The sequence below is a fragment of the Apis laboriosa genome, unplaced genomic scaffold, assembly GCF_014066325.1.
Source record: "Apis laboriosa isolate Shangri-la unplaced genomic scaffold, ASM1406632v1 scaffold122_cov146, whole genome shotgun sequence".
Lineage (NCBI taxonomy): Eukaryota > Metazoa > Arthropoda > Insecta > Hymenoptera > Apidae > Apis > Apis laboriosa.
Genome location: NW_025221084.1, coordinates 1,082,169 through 1,103,116, shown reverse-complemented (window position 1 = coordinate 1,103,116; position 20,948 = coordinate 1,082,169). Strand labels below are relative to the sequence as shown.

The 20,948-nt window shown below is 21.8% G+C and overlaps 1 protein-coding gene across 9 annotated transcripts in view; it reads left to right on the top strand.

Moving 5' to 3' along the window:
• Positions 1-20,948, top strand: part of LOC122720278 (atlastin) — a 35,410-nt gene that overhangs the window by 8,940 nt on the left and 5,522 nt on the right. For 2 of the 9 annotated variants that reach the window (XM_043946869.1, XM_043946872.1), the window contains exons 2-3: positions 11,430-11,510; positions 20,642-20,901. In XM_043946869.1, coding sequence (XP_043802804.1) covers positions 11,430-11,510; positions 20,642-20,901 — 341 coding nt within the window. The other 7 variants (XM_043946870.1, XM_043946876.1, XM_043946868.1 and 4 more) reach the window with 7 other exon arrangements.

Sequence of the window (20,948 nt, the reverse complement as noted above, 5' to 3'; positions counted from 1 at the left end):
ATAGTCAAAAAATTATCAAATTAACTTTTCATATATATTTTTTTTTCTCTTTTTCTCTTCACAGATTGATAATTATATTTACACTTTCGCTATATATTTATCTCTCGTAATTTAATACGAACGATATAATTCTTTATCATTGTTATTACGCGAACCGATCAAACTTTTGACTTCATTTTTTTTTTTTTATTTCTGTTTGTATTTTGCTTTTACATACCATTATTCATCCACTTTCCCATGTATGACTATGCATAACTGTTACATTTCACTTCGCTTTGCTATGCATTAACCTGTTACTATATGATGTGTAATGTGAACAAATCGATCATTTGTTCGATCGATCAATACGTGAGAAAGAAAAACGATAATGCTTGATGCTTGATTTCTTTTTTTTTTTTTCTTTTTCTATTTTTATTCCACGTTTTATTCCACATAAAATTTTTAAAACATCGACAATTATCTAGGCAATCACTAATATCCGTTCGTTGTAAAGTCATGCCAACTATCAGTCTGTTCGAAAATTATAATTTTGCTCGCCAACATAATATCTATCGTGGACAATATCAATTCTAATCCTGTATTTTTCCAGTTTATAACTTGTTTACGACAAAACAAGTAAATATTCATGACGATATAAACGAGACGCACAATCATTATAAAAATAGAATAGGAACAAAATTATTGCTTATTATTTGTTTTATTTTAATTAGCGAAGAAGATAAGATAGTTGTAAGATTTCATAATAAGAAATAAATAAATAAAAAAAAAAAGACTACGAAATAAAATGTCGAAATTAATGAGATTTGTTATCAGTAAGATATCGACCAAGAATAGGTCAACGCCATTTATCGAACACGTTTATATGACCAATGTTTACCATTACACTTGGACGAAATGTCTGCCAGAATTTCTTTTGAATCTCCTTTAACCCGATTTCGTTTGGCTTTGCTCAACTTTCAATTCGTTCTCAAACCCAAAGATCTGGAATACTTAGAATCTCCTTTGGCAACGAACCCAAAAATCCATCGAGCGAAGAAAGTTAACAAGAAACCGGAGCGATATTTTCAAAACCATCCCATTTGAGATTCCAATGAAGATCCATGCCGAGTTAAACAGACCCGAACAGAGAGCAGGTTAACCATTAAGGTCGCGTTTATTCTTCGAGAAAAAAATGTATACAAGGTGTTTCATTTATTTTGGATTTATCTCATAATATCTTTAGTTAGTTAGTTTTGTCGATGGTGAAAATTGTGTCAAATTAAAATAAGGTTTATTATAAATCATTTATTCGAGATTATTTTCACTTTTATTAAAAATCATTAACATTTTTTTTTTATTAATAATGATGTTTTTTTATCATCTTAGTATTATATGTAACATACAATAAATAGATTATACATGGTGCGTTAACTTTCAAATGATCTCAGATGGAACAATTGCAATAATTCAAAGAAAATTACAATAAATAATGAATTTATGAAAAAAAAAATAGAAGAGAACAAGATTTTATTATTTTTTTAAATTTTTAATTTTCTTAACTTTCATGCGGTAAATTCGTTTCATGATGTGTTTCGTGATGAATATCTTCAAATTGAAAGATACAATTATTTATTCATATTATATAAAAGTAGTTGCCGAGAGAAGTTCAATAACCTACTATAACACAACAGTATTCAATGTTAGTGAAGTGTACAAAAGAAACTTTCTCCAGTTTTTAACTATCCATAAAAATAAAACCGTACCTCATAAATATATTATATGCTATCATAAAGTCTTCAAAATATTTATTTTACTTACCTTCCATTATTTTGTAGGTTATTGAACTTGTCTTGGGTCGTGTTTGTCTTTATTGTTTCTTCCTTGAAGACGTAAATTCAAATATGACTATTTTTATGGATGTTTAATTCGTTAAGGTATTTAATGTTTGAATTACCAATGAAAAGTATATATTTAATAAATTTGATCGATTTGATTATACTTGACGGTTAGTGTATATCTCATTAGCGATTAGTTTGATTTGACACTTGGATTGATTTTCTTTGAAGATTAAATTCTGTTTAAAGCTCTTGCGAAATTCGTTCATTTTCAGTGGAACTTCGTCAAAGAACTCACTGATTCGTTAATCGAAAAAATGTTAATTTATTAATCAATAATACTTGATAGTCATTTGACCATTCTATCACGTGCTTGTAGCACATTTTTAATTGAGAAAGAAATGAATATCGAGTGTTGAGAAATTTTTTCATATAAAAAATTTGATTGAAAAAAATCATTTAAAGTACTTTCTAAAAAAAAACTTAGTTTGTAATATATTTCTTTATTCGACTATTGAGCATAAAGGAAAATAGGTTAAATATGTCGATATATAACGACCTCATATATTTTAATAATTTTTAAATATGTTCTAGAGAACAAGATTTTAAACAATTTTGTTTTTAGTTCTCTGAGAGAGATTTGCAAAAAATCATTGCTACTGAATTTCGCATATATTTTGAATTTCCATTTTTTTATATATTATATTTCATATATTATATTACATTTATATTTATTAAATTTTATTATATAAAACTATGTGTGTAATAATTACACATATATTTATATTTAATTCATTACATTTAATTTATGATCATATGCGAAATTATATCTATAAAACCATTTTTATTAATCACTTAAAATTTATTTCCATTATATAATTAAAAAATTAAAATATGTGTTTATGTTTCATGTCCATTTCGACTTATGTGTTTTTTCAACTTATAATCCGTTATTTCAGAACTAATAAGAACGTAAATGAATAGGATTGTACATGTAATCATTACATTATAATAGTGTGTGTATCAGTATGTTATCGCCGCTTATCTACAACGTTTTTACAGCTCGATGTTCAAAACGTATAACAGGTGTATTGGTTGGGAAAACTATTCCTCGTATATTTTGAGGATTTTGTAGGCTTGGAATATCTATTCTTCGAATCTATAAAATACGAAAATAAAATATGAAGCAACTTGACGGTCAAAATTACATTGATCGAAGTTATTTTTCCCCTTCTATATATAGGATACTTCGTAACTGAACACGATTGAATACAAGGGATTTAAATTATCAAAAAAAATTTAACAAAAATTATTTGATTCAAAGAGATATTATATTATGCAATTTTTATACAAATTAAGTAGTGGAGAAGATTTCAAGGTTAATTTCATTTGTTTATATAAAATTGTATAATTTTGAATGCATTAATCTATTTAGTACTCTATAAAAAAATATTAATTTACTTATATCGAAAAATCATTGGTTTAAGATTAAGTTATAATACACATGAAGAACAAAAAGAGTTATATAATTAAGAAGAATATCGTATTCTATTCATTGTCTTTTATTTTAAATATTAAGTTTTATAAAGTTCAAATTAATATATCTCTTTAAAAATTTTAAGGTTTTTCGACTAATACTTTTTTATACAGAATAAATCGATTAATACATTCAAAATTATATAGTTCCATTAAAAAAAAAATGAAGTTAATCTCTTATTCGATATTCTATTAATAGTTAAATGATCTTAATCTATTCTATATATATTTATACGCCATAAAAGAAATTTTAAAGAAGACTAAAATTTTATTAAATTTATCAGGAAATAGATCTTCAACACGTTCATTCATATTGATTATCAATTCTTAACTGACATTTTGTAATATATTTCTTTGTTCGATTATTGAGCACAGAGAGAAAATAGGTTAAATATATCGATATATAACGATTTTATATATTTTAATAATTTTTAAATATGTTATATCACAGATATTTATATTATATATTTGCAAATAATTCAAAAATTAAAGATTGTTATTATAATCGTTATTAATAAAAAAATTACTCAAAATAAATTTATATATCTTCGAGTTCATTAAGAAATGTTGAAAAAGAAGCTAATCAGCAGATTATTTATTTTAAACTTTAATTTGAAAAATATAATCATATTATTTTAATTAAAAAAATCTGATATGTAAGAAGAAATTTATCTCGCACGAATTTATAATTTTCACATTATAAATTATCTTTCAATAAGAAGGAGGGTTATTAAAACACATTAAACATTTTAAATTAATATTGATGAAAAGAAAAAATATTGATCAATAAATTTTATAATAATATAATATTTTAAAATAATAATTTTATTTGAAATAATCTTTAATTTAAATTTTAATAATAAAAAAATAAAGATATTATTATTTATTATAAATAATTTTTTGTACATTATAGCCTATAATGTAAAATATATTTCCAAATTGAAATAAAAAAACATTGAATAAAATAATATATATAATGTATTAGAAATCGTTTAATTAAATTAATTCGTAATTATAATTCAAAAATAAAGATTGAATTATGTCTTAATGATTATAAATGAAATTTTTCTTGAAAAAGAACAAGTTATGAACGTATTAAATTATAAAAAATAATAATACAAAATTACACAAAAATATTGATAGAATACATTGGTATAATGGAATAGTAAAAAAATATTAAATAATAAAGAAGATAGAAGATAAAAAGGAATCAAGGCTAAAATACACATTTAACAATTGCATTTGATTAGAATATATCTTCAAATCCTATTAATACAAAATTATAAACTATTTTTTTATATTTATGTTTATTATATTATTATATATACTAAATTTGGATAATCCATTATTAAATTTTATATATTAAATTTATATAATTAAATCTCTTTGAAAATTCAATTTTGTTTCGCTAGACTGAAATTATACATTATGTAATGCATGAAGCATGTCTTTAATCTCTAAGAATCTCTACTGTTTTATTTTTTTCTTTCTTTTTTTTTAAAACTGTAATCTTTTCGAATTTATTTTTTCTGTCTCAAATTTTTTCAATATTTAAGTGTCATAATATTTGTTGCTCTATAAGAGTGGTATTAATAATTATGATTATTAATCTTGGATAAAATAGCAGGAACTATAGCAGAGTGAGAAATATTATTCAGATAAAAATTATAATATGGTATACGCCATAAATCTTTATTTTGCTTCAATTTTGCAAATATTCTTTTATTTTCTTAATTTAACACTAGAGTTTTTAATATAATACAACTATAAATATTATGTTTAAATGAATTTGAATAAAATAAAATATTAATTTTTTTTCAAAATATTTTTATTTTTTAATTCTACAAATTGTAAAATAAGAAATAATAATTTGATATATTTTATTTGATATAATTGATTATTATTCTAATATTAATAAATTTAACATACTTCGGTAATTTTTATGTTATATCCAAAAATACATAAGATTACATATAGATATCTTTACTTTATTTCCCAATAGAAATCTAAATATTAAAAAGTTTTAAAACTTTTATATCCAAAACACAAAAGATTATGTAGTATTAATGCAGTATTTGTATATCATTAATACATTAACACATTAATTTTTTCATAAAATGTTTTTTTCTAAAGCCAAATTTACTTCGAATACAGTGATTCAATAATATAATATTGTTAATATTATTATTAATACAATACCATATATTAATAATGTAATATAATAATAATACTTAATAATAATTATTAATAATTAATAAATAATTAATTAATTTTATCTGAAAATTATAATAATTGCATAGTATTAAGTTTTAATTGACTGAGTCAATTTAAAAGATTGAATGTTTGAAATAGATAAGATAAAGAGGAAAAAAAATATCTTAGCCTGCGCTATGTATATACTGGTGAGAAATCTCTGTGTAGGTTCAAGAAAACCCAAGGGTTGACTGGAATCGAGAGAGTTGTTATTCGAAAGTCGTGTGAAGATCATCAGAGTGTCGTCAGCAAAGAGTGAAGTGAATCGTTAAAGAATTCTTCGAGAGTGGTTACAGTGTCGCTGCAGTGATTAAAATGCTTCGTAAAAGTAAGAAACTATTAGAACACTTAATAAGTATATACTGCATAAGTAATTTTTCTGAGAATTGAAATGTTTTTCTTTTTAAAACAATACGATACGATATTTTAAAAAGTATATAATAAGTTTTAAACAGATTAAACATTAAAAATTAAAGAGAAAAAAAAGAGAAAAAATTTTTAAAAAATGAAAAAACTGAGAGAATAAATAATTATTCAAAGAAGTGCATTTAGAATTATGTAAATTCACTTGTTTAATCCATTAATTCAATATTAACAAACAATTTAATCATCGTTTTTAAGTGTATTAAAAAAATAATAATAATAATGAGTTCGCAATCGTATCGATGATTGACGTATTCGCAACTGGAATAATCCTACATTATTTTAAAATCTACTTGTTGCCTGTGATGTAAGTAATTTAATTTTGAAATTTAATTAAGTTATTTTAATTCTAAATTAATGATCTAGAAATCTAATTGTTATAGACATATTTTATTTTATATTTGAAATAAGTTATACTTATATATTTTATATTTAGAATTTGATTTGTTTCTTCAAAACTATTAGCTTTTTATTTTATTAATCTATAAAGAAAAATAATAACTAAATCACAAATGGATGATATAATATTAATTTTATAATTCAAATTTAATCATTATCATTTAATAAAAAATCAATAATTTTTAAATTTTTAACGAATAAATAATAATAAATTTTGTTAAATCTTAAAAAAATTCTTAAAATAATAAAATAATTTTAACAATAGTAAAATAATTTTTCGATATTTTTTTTTCTTTTCTTTTCTTTTTTTTTTTTTTTTTTTTTTTTTAAGAAATTATAAATAATAAAAGACTATTATTCCAAGAATGTAATAATATATTTACAAAAACGTTTTTTTCATTTTCTTTTGTTATTATATCAAATTAATATTATTTTCTTCAACAATGTAACCAATGTAACCTTGGCGTGCAATGATTTTAGCATTTTTACAATCATAAGAATTTAATAATTAAAAAAATTTTTAAATAGTTTGCGTTGAGGTTATATCTTAATATTTCAGATAAAAATTATAAAAAAATAATATAAATCAAAAGAATAATTTTTAGAAAATATATAACGAATAAAATAAATTTTATTTCAGATTGATTAATCAATTAGTTATTAATTTATTGTGCATACCAATTTAAAAAATATGATTTTTTGAGAATAATGCTTTTGAAATTATAATGAAACTTCTAGATACAGATTAAGTTCTCTAAAATTTTTAAAATATTATTTTGTGAAGATTATTAATTTTTAAAGATAAATAATGATTCAATATGCACAAATTATTACATCCATTTATCTCCATATTATATTTCATCGCATAGCAGACATATTATCATAACACTTTATATATTTCAGCGTTTCATTAAATAGACTTTAATTTCGTTATTTTTTTTTAAACTCGATTCAAAAATTTTAGCATCATATTTTCAAAATACTGTTCTTTTGATTTATATAAAAAAAAAAAAATTGTTACGTGCCATTTGAGAATTTCCCTTAGGTAATAAATAATTACGAATATAGTATAACATTCTTTATTTCTATTTTATTTTATTTTATTTTAAACTTTTTAAGATCTACGAAATTTCACAAAATAATTTAAATAATAAAATAATAAATTTAACAAAATTTTTTTATTAAATAATTGGATAATAATTATTCTTATTAATATGAAAAAATAAATATAAAATATTTGTTAAATTTATTATTTTTTTAAAAACTTACGTTATGCGAGCATATGATTGTTACAAACCAGTCATTTAAGGAATTAATAAATTTCATAATTTTTCAAATATAAATTTTTAAAATTGTTGGTTACAAATTACAAAAGTATAAAAAATCATTATGAAAAATTCATAATAAAAATTAAAAATAATAATAAATGAAATGTTAATATAATTTTAAATCAAAATTGACTTGACGATCGCGACGCATATAATTTCACGGTTCATTATTCGAGAATCAAATTATAAATCGTATCACATGTTGATCTATATAAATGTTTTCTCAACAACTCTTTGTCTTGATGTAAAAAAAATTATGGATTTTCTTTTTTATGTCTTCCAAAAATTGTATAATTCGAGGAGTAGATTTCAAAAATACAATTTTTAATTTTAGAAATTTACTAATTTAAAAGTTATACATCTTTAAAATTTAGTATTTACATATATTAATGAGACAAGTTGCTGCTTACATAAACAAAATTCTATAATAATGATAAATTTATAATAATATTATAATTTATTATAATAATGACAAAATATAACTAATTATAAAATTTCCCAACTAAAAATGTATTCCAAATAAAATATTAATTAAATTTTAATTTGTTGGAATCAAATTTGATTTATATTGGATTTACAAAGCTTAAGGATTATTTGTAAAAAAAGCTTTGACTACACGTGTGAGCAGTGATCGGTCCTTTCAAACAAAAGAATCAGTGATGACATCACTAGGGGCAAGGACTCAACTCTTTTCAGACCTCGGCACATCCGCTGATATATAGAGTGTCCCAAATTTAAAATACCAAATTTTGTCAATATATATATATATGAATTTAAATAAGCAAGAAATATTATATAAACATAGGTCTGCAAACACTTTCTAAAAAAAACTATAAGCAAAAATATGAAATTCAAAAGAAACAGCAACAATAATATGATTTTTTCTGTCAAAGATAAATAGCTCGAAGTCAATACTATGGCCTCTATGATCACTTGATCTTATTTGATTTTTATTTGGAAAAATTTAAACAAGACTAAATGTGATGAATTGATGCAAAGAGTTAGTGATTCATTCAGTGTGATAAAATAAAATATAAATGAACAGTAATAAATTCTATTCTATCTGCTTTCATTGCTATCAATGTTATATATAAGAATGACCATTTTGAAATGAAATTCTATTACAATTTTATTTACGTATTTAATATTAAAATTAATATCAAACAAAAATTAGTTTTAATTTAATGACTACAAATAATAAATATGACTTGTATAAAATATAATATATATAAATATCGTTTAACTGTTCCCTTCGAATTTCATATTTTTTGTTTATAATTTTTTAATAAATAGATCTATGTTTATATAACATTTTTTTGTTTATTTATAGACCCATAAAATATATTGACAAATTTAGCACTTTGAATCTGAAATACCCTATAATACAACATTTATATAATCCACTATGAACTACATTTTATAATTATCCTTTCTTAATTTAGTTTAGTTACGATTTTAGTTCTTATTTTTATTATCATGTTCTAGTTTTAGATTAATCCAAATCCCTTTGATTATTAATCTTTGGATAATAAATCTTCTTATTTCTAATTCCAGAATCTTCTTAGATCATTATTGGATATTACAAAATCCAAAATCTTAAATATTTAGATAAAATGATTTCCTTAATATTCCAAAACTTATATTTTTAAAATCTACTCGTCGAATGTTGAATCATAAGACATAACAAAAAAAAAAAAAAAAAGACCAACAATTTTTGACCGCTTAAAAACAAAATTTTTCCTTTTTCTTTTTTATTATACCTAACTCAAATTTGTATAAAAATCCAAACTTTCAATACAGCCTGTATAATGTACATCCTAACTGGTGACGCCAAATCACGGTCGTAAATCTAGAAATGAGATCAGTACAATTACGTCTATTATTAAATACCGTGCGTTCAGGCCGGTTTATTCCTGGGTTGCCGTCGTCGAAGCGGATCTCCGCGGAGCGTATTCATTAATTACCTTTCGCGGCGCGTAATATCAAGCTATACGTATACAGCTGTACGCAGGACGCGTAACTATCGTCGATACAAGGTGACACACCGCAATCGTCACCCAGGTTTCACCGGTATTCACCGATTGTGGGATACTGCCAACTGGTGTGGAGTTCTCCGCTGCTCTGACCGCTGTTGCTCATCGGCCAGGCCACCACCACACACAGCGGGATATTTCTAGTCGGTTGCCATGTACGAGTTAGTGCTCGACCGTGTGAGCACCTGTACGTGTCGGTCCATCGCTGCCATCGTTTTCTCGGCCGGTCCAGTGGATACGCGATTTTTCCTTTTTAGTCCGATAGTGGAATAGCGCGAAGCTTAAGTGTGTCGAATGTGAGACAACCGACAGGATGAGCGAAACAAGGAAGACAACAAGCATCCGGAAACGGGAGGAGCAACAATCGCCCAGGCCTAGACAACAACCGATCAGGCCACCGAGGACGAAGACGCAACAGGCTCGTGACAATAAGGCTATCGATCGGCACGAGAATCGTGGTGCGCCGTGGAACAACGTAAAACCAGCTTAAATAGCTGACCGTGTCAAGTTTAGGTTCAATCGAAAGTTTGATCGTGGATTAGAGAAATTTAAAAAAAAAAAAAAAAAAAAAAAAAAAAAAAAAAAAAAAAAAAATGGTTTTAACGAAACGTTGTGAAATCGAGAACAGCCGAGTGTCGTGAAATTTAATTGCGAAACGAAACGAGCTTAAAACCACGGATTTTGGACGGGATATGTATTGGGGCTGAAAAGTTTACTCGGTGGATAGGGAATTGGCTTGCTGTCAAAAGCTCGGAGAGACGCAACAAGCGATAAAAGGATGCGTTGATCAGGATAATTATGATAGAAACATAATAGTAAAGTGTTTTGTACGAGTAGGCTGGATTTAAATTGGTTATAAATTCTTTATTAATTCTTTATGACGGCGGATTTCAAAGTACAGTTATTAATATCAAATATTAGTGGAAAGATTATAAAATCGATATGAAATTGAATTCGATGCGATTAATATTAAATACGTCATCTTGTTGAAGATACATATAGTTAGACTGTTCATTTATTTATATATTTCTAAAGATATAACGAAATGCGTAAAAATTCTAAAAATAAAATATATATTTTTTAAACATTTCGTGAAACGAGTTATTAATTTTCTTTTTTCATATTTTTTATTTGTATTCATAAAAATGTGCATAAACATTTAGAATTTAAAGATGATGAAATCATCCAACATATCTGTAAATAGATACGCGAAACGAGCTTTTGAGAGCAACTTTTTAGAATTTTGTTTTAATTGAATGTGAAGATTCGGTCATGAAATTGGCACGTTTCCAAAATCTCGTGAATGCAACAGCTTCGTGGCAATGAAAATGTTTATCGGAGTAGACCTTCGAAGTTCATTGTAACAGCAAAACGTTTCAAATATAAATTTTTTAAGAGTTTAAATTTTGGATATAATAGCAATTTATTAGCAAAAAACAAAGCTTTTAATAGTCTATTTTCCAATTATTTATAATATTTATTATATAAAATTTCATAGATCTTTTTTTTTTTTTTTTTTTTTTTCTTATATGGATTCACTTAACGTCCACTATTCGTGAATGAAAATATTTTACAAAGAAATAATATAAAAATATATATAGAGAATAAAGAGGCTAAATATGCGTTTGAAAATTTGTTTTCAGTCAAGAAAGCCCCGATGACGGCCCTCGATGAGAATGTGAACCGTGTTCCACGGCTATATACAAACGAAAGAGAAACAGAAAGTGAGTTTTTTCCTTTTTAATTATCTCTTTAGCACATTTTTTCATATTCATCTTATAATAAGAATATTTTTTTTAATACATTTTGTTAATAAATCAACATAAATTAAAATTTTTCGGAATTTTAAATTTAATGTAAAAGGTAATGACATTTATATAGTCCACAACAAAAAGATGACACACTTTTAAATGTTGTTATTTTTCAAATATATGATAAAATCTTTTCTTCGTATGTATACTTCAAGATTGTTTCTATTGATGAAATTAATTGGGCAATAAAAATTCTAATCAAAACTTAAAGAGAAATCATAGATGCGACAAGATGATAACACAATTTCTAAATTCTTTTTCGATAGTTAAAATTAAATCGTTATAGTATTTATATCGTGTATTATCTTGTTGGATATTTAATATTGTATGTGTTTATTGTTGTTTTTTATTGAAATTTCATCATCAGACTAGAAAAAAAATCTTTATCCGATGTTGAAATAAAAACAATTTTAATATTACAAAAAACTATTTTAAAAATTATACGTATTATATATTGGATTAGTATTATTATAGATATAATATAATATCTATAATAATTTATGATATAAATATAAGAATAAGAATAAATATATTTGTTCAAATGATGAAAATAAAATTAAATTTTCGAGACATCATCTTTTTGTTGCAGGATATACAAGTTAATTGAATTCTGAATTTGATTATCAGTAAAAAAAATGTTCACAAGATATTTTTAGGTTATAAGAATTCAAGATGCATAATTATTTATATATGGAAAGTGAATAAGAAATATTTTTAAAAAATTGCACTTTAGAAAAAATTGCACTTTGATAATCGAATAATGATTAGATAATCATTCAAAGTAAATAATTTAGTAAATCTGATTGATTATATGTAAATTATGTTTTATTCAGCATTCAATTAAAATTATTTAACGCATAATACATAAAATATTTTTTCATCATTTTCCAAATAAATAAATATACAATTTGAAGTTCTTAAAACTTATTAAAACACATAGAAGAACATCTTATATTTAATTTTTCATTGATTAAAAATTGCTCAATTTCTTTTTGTGCTTTATTGTAGAATATTTAATTTGAAAAAGAAAAACACTTGCACTGAATTTTTGACATTGACTTTTTTTTCTTTTTTTTTTTTTTAACACTTTAAATAAATGAAATACTTTAAAGATTAATCTGTCGATTAATTTTATTTATCAATCTTGATGATTTTGAAATATATATTATAAAAATATATTATATAAATATATTATAAAAAAATGCATTTTAAACAAGTTTTTTTTTTGTATATAAGGAAAAAACAATCAACTTTAATTTTCGTGTTATTCATAAAAAAATTTTTACTAATACTAATAATTATTATAATATGAATTCTGCCCATACATGTGCATAATAGCATATTGCATCTATGATAATGTATACATCAATATACGTTAATACGTTATTTATTAACTATTTACATAAACATTTAATATATAATGAATGAAAATCTACTTTCTCATTAATTTGAATAAAATCCTTTTTTAAAAGATATTAAATATAAAGTTGCTTTTATTATAATTTCAATCACTTAAGTCTTGTTGTTTTATATTTTACATTTTGAATAGAATTCTTATTGATTATCGATTATATTATTAATATCTTATGATAACGATATCGATTTTCATAATTCTACTTTCAAATATTCGTAGAATGCTTAAACTCGCTATAAATAATAAGTGGTGATATTAATTCAATTATTTTAAGTACTGGTTGCCATGATATATTTATATTAACAATTAATAAATGGTGGTTGCATATTGTTGCATGCACTGCTATAAATATATATACAATAAACAGAAAAATTAATGTAATAAATTAATGTAATAAATCGAATATTACATTACAAATATATAGTATATATATAATATATATTATGAAAAATTTTATTATGAATAACTCGAAAATCAAAATTGATCGTTATATTTAAAAGAAAAAGTTGCTCAAAATAATGTTCTTTATAACATATTTCAAGCTACTATATTTCTAATAAAAATTTTACTTCTTGAACTACTATTTTCGTAACCTCTTACGAAATGTGTTATTTCGAAATAAATTAGATTTATTAAAAACTTTCCATATATTTTTTAAGAATGTATTATAATGTATTGATTATTCGAGAAGAAATAAATATTCTACATTGAATTAATATATTTTACGAACATCGTAAAATATCTAATATCATGCAAAAAGCAATGTCATTATAAGGCACATGAACATGTAACGTAGGAAATAAGTAATCATAGTGTAGCAATGTAAGTGAATATGTATGCACGTGTGTGAATATCTAAGCACAATCACAACTGCAATTTTTTCTGTCAATATTTATAGATTTGATTTTTCATATTTCTTTCACTACACAAGTTCTATATGTTAATTTTCGCACGGCCATCATAGAAAATCAAACTTATAAATAATCTCTTTAATCTTTCTAATTATTTTATTTCTAATTATTAAATAATTATTAAATAAAAACATTTCATAAATGATTAATAATTGATCAAATTTTCATTATATTGTAATGCGTATAGATATATTGATTTTTTTTTTTTAAAGTTCATATGTTCATAGTTAGTTCATAACTAAAAATAATATAAAAAAAAATAAATTTTACTTATTCAAATATTTCTATTATTGAAACAAAATATTCGTTTATTTCAGAGAATATATTCTCTTCTTTCTTGACAATGACTTTATTTGTTCTTTTAATTTTGTATTATTCATAAATATATTGAGATGCAGTTATATTATATTTTAAATAGAGAAAATAATTAAACATACATAAAAAGTTCTATGATTTCAAATGATATTAATATAATAACATTAATTTTCTATTCTAAATGGTAATATAAACAATATCCGAATTCTTTCTTTATGAATATGTAACATTGAATTTCAAGAAAAAAATTGAGATGAAAAAAATGAAGATATGATTAAGTTTTTAATATTAACAATAAATATAAGGAATTAACTTTATACATATTATTTATCAATCACTATAATATTTCTAAAATAAAATAGAAAAATGTTACATGCAAGTTATTTAAGATTATTTAAGGTAATAACCATAAATAAAAGTGATTTTCAAGTATGAAACATAAATAATATATTCATAAATAAATTGAATTTTAGATTTTCACTAGGACAATTGCATTAATCAATGTCTTGTTTTCAAGATTTCCATCTTCTTTTTAAATGTATCATTTGTCGCTTAATTAAATTCTCGTATTTTATTTTTCCCACTAAACCAGCCAAGTTTCTCATTTCAGATGAGAAATTCTTGTATATACGAGTTTAACGTAATAATGATTCGTGTAAATACAAAATGGCAATAGATACAAATCGATTATGTCTGCCAATAGCGATTTGACATTGACGATTACAAGGAAGTAGCATTTAAAGTGAAAAATGGAAGAAATATCGAGAAAAAGTAGGATTTAAAATGCAAATATAATCAACTTTTTGTATATTAATATTTATTCACAATATGTATATTTCCGTCCATAAATCATCGAACACTTACATAAATTAAAATATGGACAATTTATATTATGAAATAATCTATTATATTTATTATATAAATAAAATTAACATGCATTACAGAATAATTTATTAGATATTATAATTCGATTTTATCGTTTTATTATACTTAACAAAAAATATTTTACATGAAATTATTTCAACAAGAATACATTATTAATTTTTTTTCTTTTTTTTTTTTTTTTTTAGATGCATATAAAAAGGACATGTGAAGATTGATATTTTTTTAAATGGGATATATATCTTTTATTGTATCAGTAATACAATTTGATATTTTTTACAGAAAATATTATAAGAAATAATCTATGTTCAAAAATTAGTTTAAGAGTCATATTGAAAGACAAAGTATATGCAAAATAATGTTCTACTGATCATATTTTTCTTGTCTTTAAAACGGTATTTATTTATATTATTATTTATTACATTTATAAACTTCAAATTAAAATATCTTTTAAATTAATGATTTTTGGACATAAATATTTTTTTATAAAGAATATTAAGTTGCATCATTTTGATGCTGTAAAAGATATATGATTTTATTTAAAAAAAAATATTAATGATTTGCATGTCCTTTATAATGTTCTCTATATAATGATATCCATTTATAAAAAAAAACTAATAACATCAAAATATACAGCCTTAAAATTATTCAACTTTTTCTGAAAAAATTTGTTGCTATCAATAATAACAATAGTATAAAACGAGATGGTAATATTTGGATAATAATTATGAACCATCTTATACATACATAATATTAAAAATACATCACACAAATTACATTAAAAATCTTATTAAAAAATATATAATTTTTATATCCCATAATTTTTTAATCAACTTGAGATTGAATAATTGTGAGTGTATCATAATTTTTACAAATTTTCAAAATATATTTAGAATTGTTATCTTGCATAAATATAAGTTTTGTTTTATTAATCTTCTTCTATATATATTGTATGATTGCAAAGAATGTTCAGATACTATTATTCAGATATTATTAATATTTCTTAAACTTTTATTAAATTATTAAATTTACATCAAAATACTTCTATATCATTACAGATTGACTTCCATATTTTACAATTGGAATAATAAAATCGATTATCAATTTATCATTTGTGTATTTTCTCTATATATGAACTCATTCTTTTATACCAAATTCTTTAAATTTCGACTTGTCCATGATATTTTTTCCAATTTTTATGTTTTTACTCATTAATAATTACTCATTAATAAGCATTTTTGGAATTTTTAAGTGCCATTTTTTTTACAGCGATATGTGCGAAGTTCAGCTTCTAAAAGATGCCATTTAATTGTCATCTCAATTTGATCCTTTCGTTTTCTATTAATTTTGTTTTATTATTGTTGTTTTTTCTTTTATTCAAGTCAATTCTTTTTTTATTATACAAGAAATTATTAAAATTATTTAATTTTTTGATTGTATTATATATTGCAGACTTTGGAATGTTAAATTTTGATGCAAAAATATAAATTTTTAAATAAAATATCTTTCTTTTGAAAGAGTAATAATGCTTCAATATTTTTATTATAATTAAATAATTGTTTTTTAAAATTATTATTCTTTACAATTATACATGATCATATAATACATTGTCCATTTCTTATTTCTGTTTAATTTAAAATATATTTGATAATTTATAAAGTCTCATGGCGTATTTAATATTTATTATTATTACCAAAATAGGTTTAAATTTCTAAAATAAAAAGATATATAGAATTTTATTCTATCATATTCAATATGTCAAATGGCTTATAATCTTTTATTTCGGATTATACATATAAAATAATAATTTTGCATTCAAATATTATTAATAGTATTATATAATTAAATTAAAAATATAATACATAATTGAATTAAGATAAAATCATTTCAGTAAATGATATCTGTTTTAAAATAAAATATTTATTAAAAATTTTTTTAAAATAAAAAAAATATCTGATATTTATAAATAAGAATGTATATAATCGTTCAGGACAAAACTTGATTTTAGATTCGCGAAAATCTATAAATGCAGAGTCTGCAAAATCTTGAAATTTTCAAAATTCGAAATCAGAATATTTATTTTTATTCTTTTTTAATTTCTGAAAAGTGAAATATCTTAATTTACTATTTAATATCTATTTATTATTTTTTCAAAAGTTAAAATTTTTCAAATAAATTTTTATTTTGGAAATTCTTCAAATTTCAAAGCCTTAATTAACCAACAATAATTTATATGCAGAAATTAAAATTTTGTCTTATTTTTTTATATTTTTTTTATTGTAATATATTACATTATAAATACTAATTATATAATAAAATATAAAACTATATTAATTATAATAAATAAATATAATAAATCTAAAATACAAAAAATATAAAATTTATTAATTAGATAAAAATGCATATTGTCACATTTTTGTATAATATCTATACAAATTATTATTTATTTAGATTTTGAAAGATTTCGAAGTTTCGAATGTTCTATCACTATTCAAGATTCTTTCGAAGAACTTACGTCAATGAAATTAAAATGCATCAACTCGTGGAATTTACCTTTTAATCTATACTTTTTAATATTTATACATTTTATATTATATTATACGTTTATATTGAAATTTAATATTTTATTTTTCAGAAAGATTTATTTTTAAATAGTTTAATAATAGTTTAATATTAGTTAATTTTATTAATAATATTAGTTATTAAGTTATCGATATAATCGATATATTTTTCAATTAAAAAAGAAATTAATTTATAATTTATAATAGAATAAATTATTAATTCAAAGATAATGCTTAAATTAACATTAAAATCATTGACTTGCATTCTATTCATAATATTTTTTATTATAATTAAACAACAATTATAATTGTGCATCTCTTTTATAATAAAATCCACTTATACATTTTAAAATTGTATAAAAATAATCAAATAAAAAAATTAATTCTTGATTAAATTTAAACTAAAGAATTAATCTATAACATAATTCTATAACATAATTCATAATTCGTAATTAAATTTTATATGAATTATTAATTTAAAAGAAAAAATCAATATACTTAAATCAATTTTGTGCAAATATGTTAAAAATATTTCTATTTTTAAAAATAACAGCAAAATTATGACTTAAAAATTCAAAAACAATAAAAAAACTATAAATTAACTGATCTTAAATAAATAATAATAAATTATTATTTAATCAGAAAAGAAAAAAAAATCAATTTTGAATCGAAACGTGTCTAAAAGAAAAAGATTTCAATTTTTTTATTCGAAAGTTGTGTTCAAAAAATATACAACCATGAAGTCAGATCGATCGAACTGTTAAGTTAGTCTATTTTTGAATAACAGGTTTGTGGTCAAGATGCCAGACTAGTATTCATGTAGTCGTTTTACACGAATGCAAATGCGTATATATCTTATCAATTATAAAAACAGGAAATCGAGAAATCAAGTCGTGAGAAATTCACTTCGAGTTCTATGAGCGCATAGTATGGAAACTATATTGAAAAACGAAAGTGTACGATATTCTTGAAACCCACATATCGTGCATTTCATGCATTATAATAATATTTAGCAATGACATTTCAAGTATACGTATAATGAATTACGATTTTTAAAGAAAATTATTTTTATTGTGTAGGAATAATACATGAAATAAATTATTTTATATTTTATTGGATAAATATATAAAATAACAATTTTTATTTTATAACCTTTTTCATTTTCGATGATCTTAAAATTTATTATCAAATATATTATGACAAAATTGATTTAATTTCAATTCATTTAGTTCAAGATATTCGTTAAAATATATTTACCATTATATATATTCAATGCTAAACTTTTCTTAAGATTTTCTTTTATATTCAAGAACGAATATTTATATTATTATGGGTATATATAAAATATATTTGAATATTCAAAATATATGAAATATATTATATATTGTATAAAAAAATTATATACATGAATTAATTTTTTCAAGCTATTTTTGTTAAGATTAATTTCAATAAGATTATGAATTCAATATCGGCGATTTCAGTAAGAAACGTAAATAAAAGATATCTATATATCTAATCACAAAATATTATCGAAAACTTATATAGTTTCAAAATTATATTCTAAAAGCTTCACATTTGTCATTAATTTAAGTGATTTTTCAAAAATAGAATTTAATCAAATAATTATTATGAGATACATAAAATTATTTTATCAAGAATTAAAAAATTATTTAGTATTATAAGTATACATATCATATCTTAGCTTGGAAAAAATTGATATAATGAAGATGTGATAAAATCGAAATTGATTTTTAAATTTATTTATTTATATTAATATTATTAATTTCGTAATTAAATAGATTATAAATAGCACGCTATTAAAATATTAAAATTATTTCTATGAATCATGATTTTTAGACAACATTTTTGATTTTCGTAAAAGAATATATATATATATATATAAATAATTTTAACTTTGAAAAAATTGATTGAATTCATTTTTTCAACATTTTTTTTTACATCAATTTTCATCAAATCAAAAGTTTTAAAATTCATTTGTAGCATTTTAACAATTTTTTAATATCCTGTACATAATTATTTGAGCATGATTATTAATGATTTTATTATTATTAACGAATTATTTTTATTATTTGTATTTATTATTATCTTCTTAAATTTTTAAAATAAGTTCTTCGCGTATAAGTTTCGTATCTACAAGTTGAATCGAATTACATGGTCAGCATGTTATTCGCATGCAATGATAGTTAAAGCTATTTGTTTTCTCGTTTCTCACGTTCATGTGCCTGAATAATGTCAGTTAAGTCAAGGCCTGCAAACGTCACGCTTCCATTCTTATTATCGTTTGCAGGTAAGATAAACATTTTTGATCATTCATAATTTATAAATTATTTTTTAATTTTATTCTCGTTTCTTCATTATATCTTTTAAAGATCTCAATAAATAATTTTTTCAGAAAGATAAAATACTGACAAATATTTATAAATTATTTTTTAAAATTAATTCGAGAAAAATTTTATCAAAAATTATAAAAAAAAAAATTTAGATCAGCTGAAATTTATAGTACGAATAATACGATAATAATTAGATATAAGATATAAGATCTAACTTATATTTTTTCATTTGATACTTTTATAGTAATAAATTTATTAATTTTTTGACAATTTATAGTAATAATTAAAAAAATATATTTTTTCAAATATTTAATAATAAATTAATATATGAGATTAATATATAGAATTATATGTAATATAGAAATAATAATATATAATAATATATTTTCTTTTTATACGCGATAAAATATATATGTGGTGTATCAAAATAAATAAAATAATAAAATTAAAATATCAAATTATATATATAGAAAAATATTTCTAAATTAAATTTAAAATTATATTTTATTCCATCAAATAATTATGTTAACAGTGTTTAACAGTAATTGTTATTTGTTATTTTAAAAATGATAATGCAATGAATGTTTTTTCAATTGTGGATCTTCATTAGATCAATCGGGTTGGCAAGAAAGAATAGAACGTCTCTCGATGAATAGTCAGGATAATAATACCTCGGACTTAGGACACCCTGTACAAATCGTGCTTGCTCATCCAGATCACAGTTTTGAATTAAACGAAGAAGCTTTATCAAAAATTCTCCTTGAAGATGATATTAAAGATAGGAGTGTAGTTGTTGTGTCGGTAGCGGGTGCTTTCAGAAAAGGCAAAAGCTTCCTGCTTGACTTTTTCTTGCGATATATGAACAGTAAGGTATGTTATTACACATAAAAATTTAGTAACAAAGTATCAGTTACGTC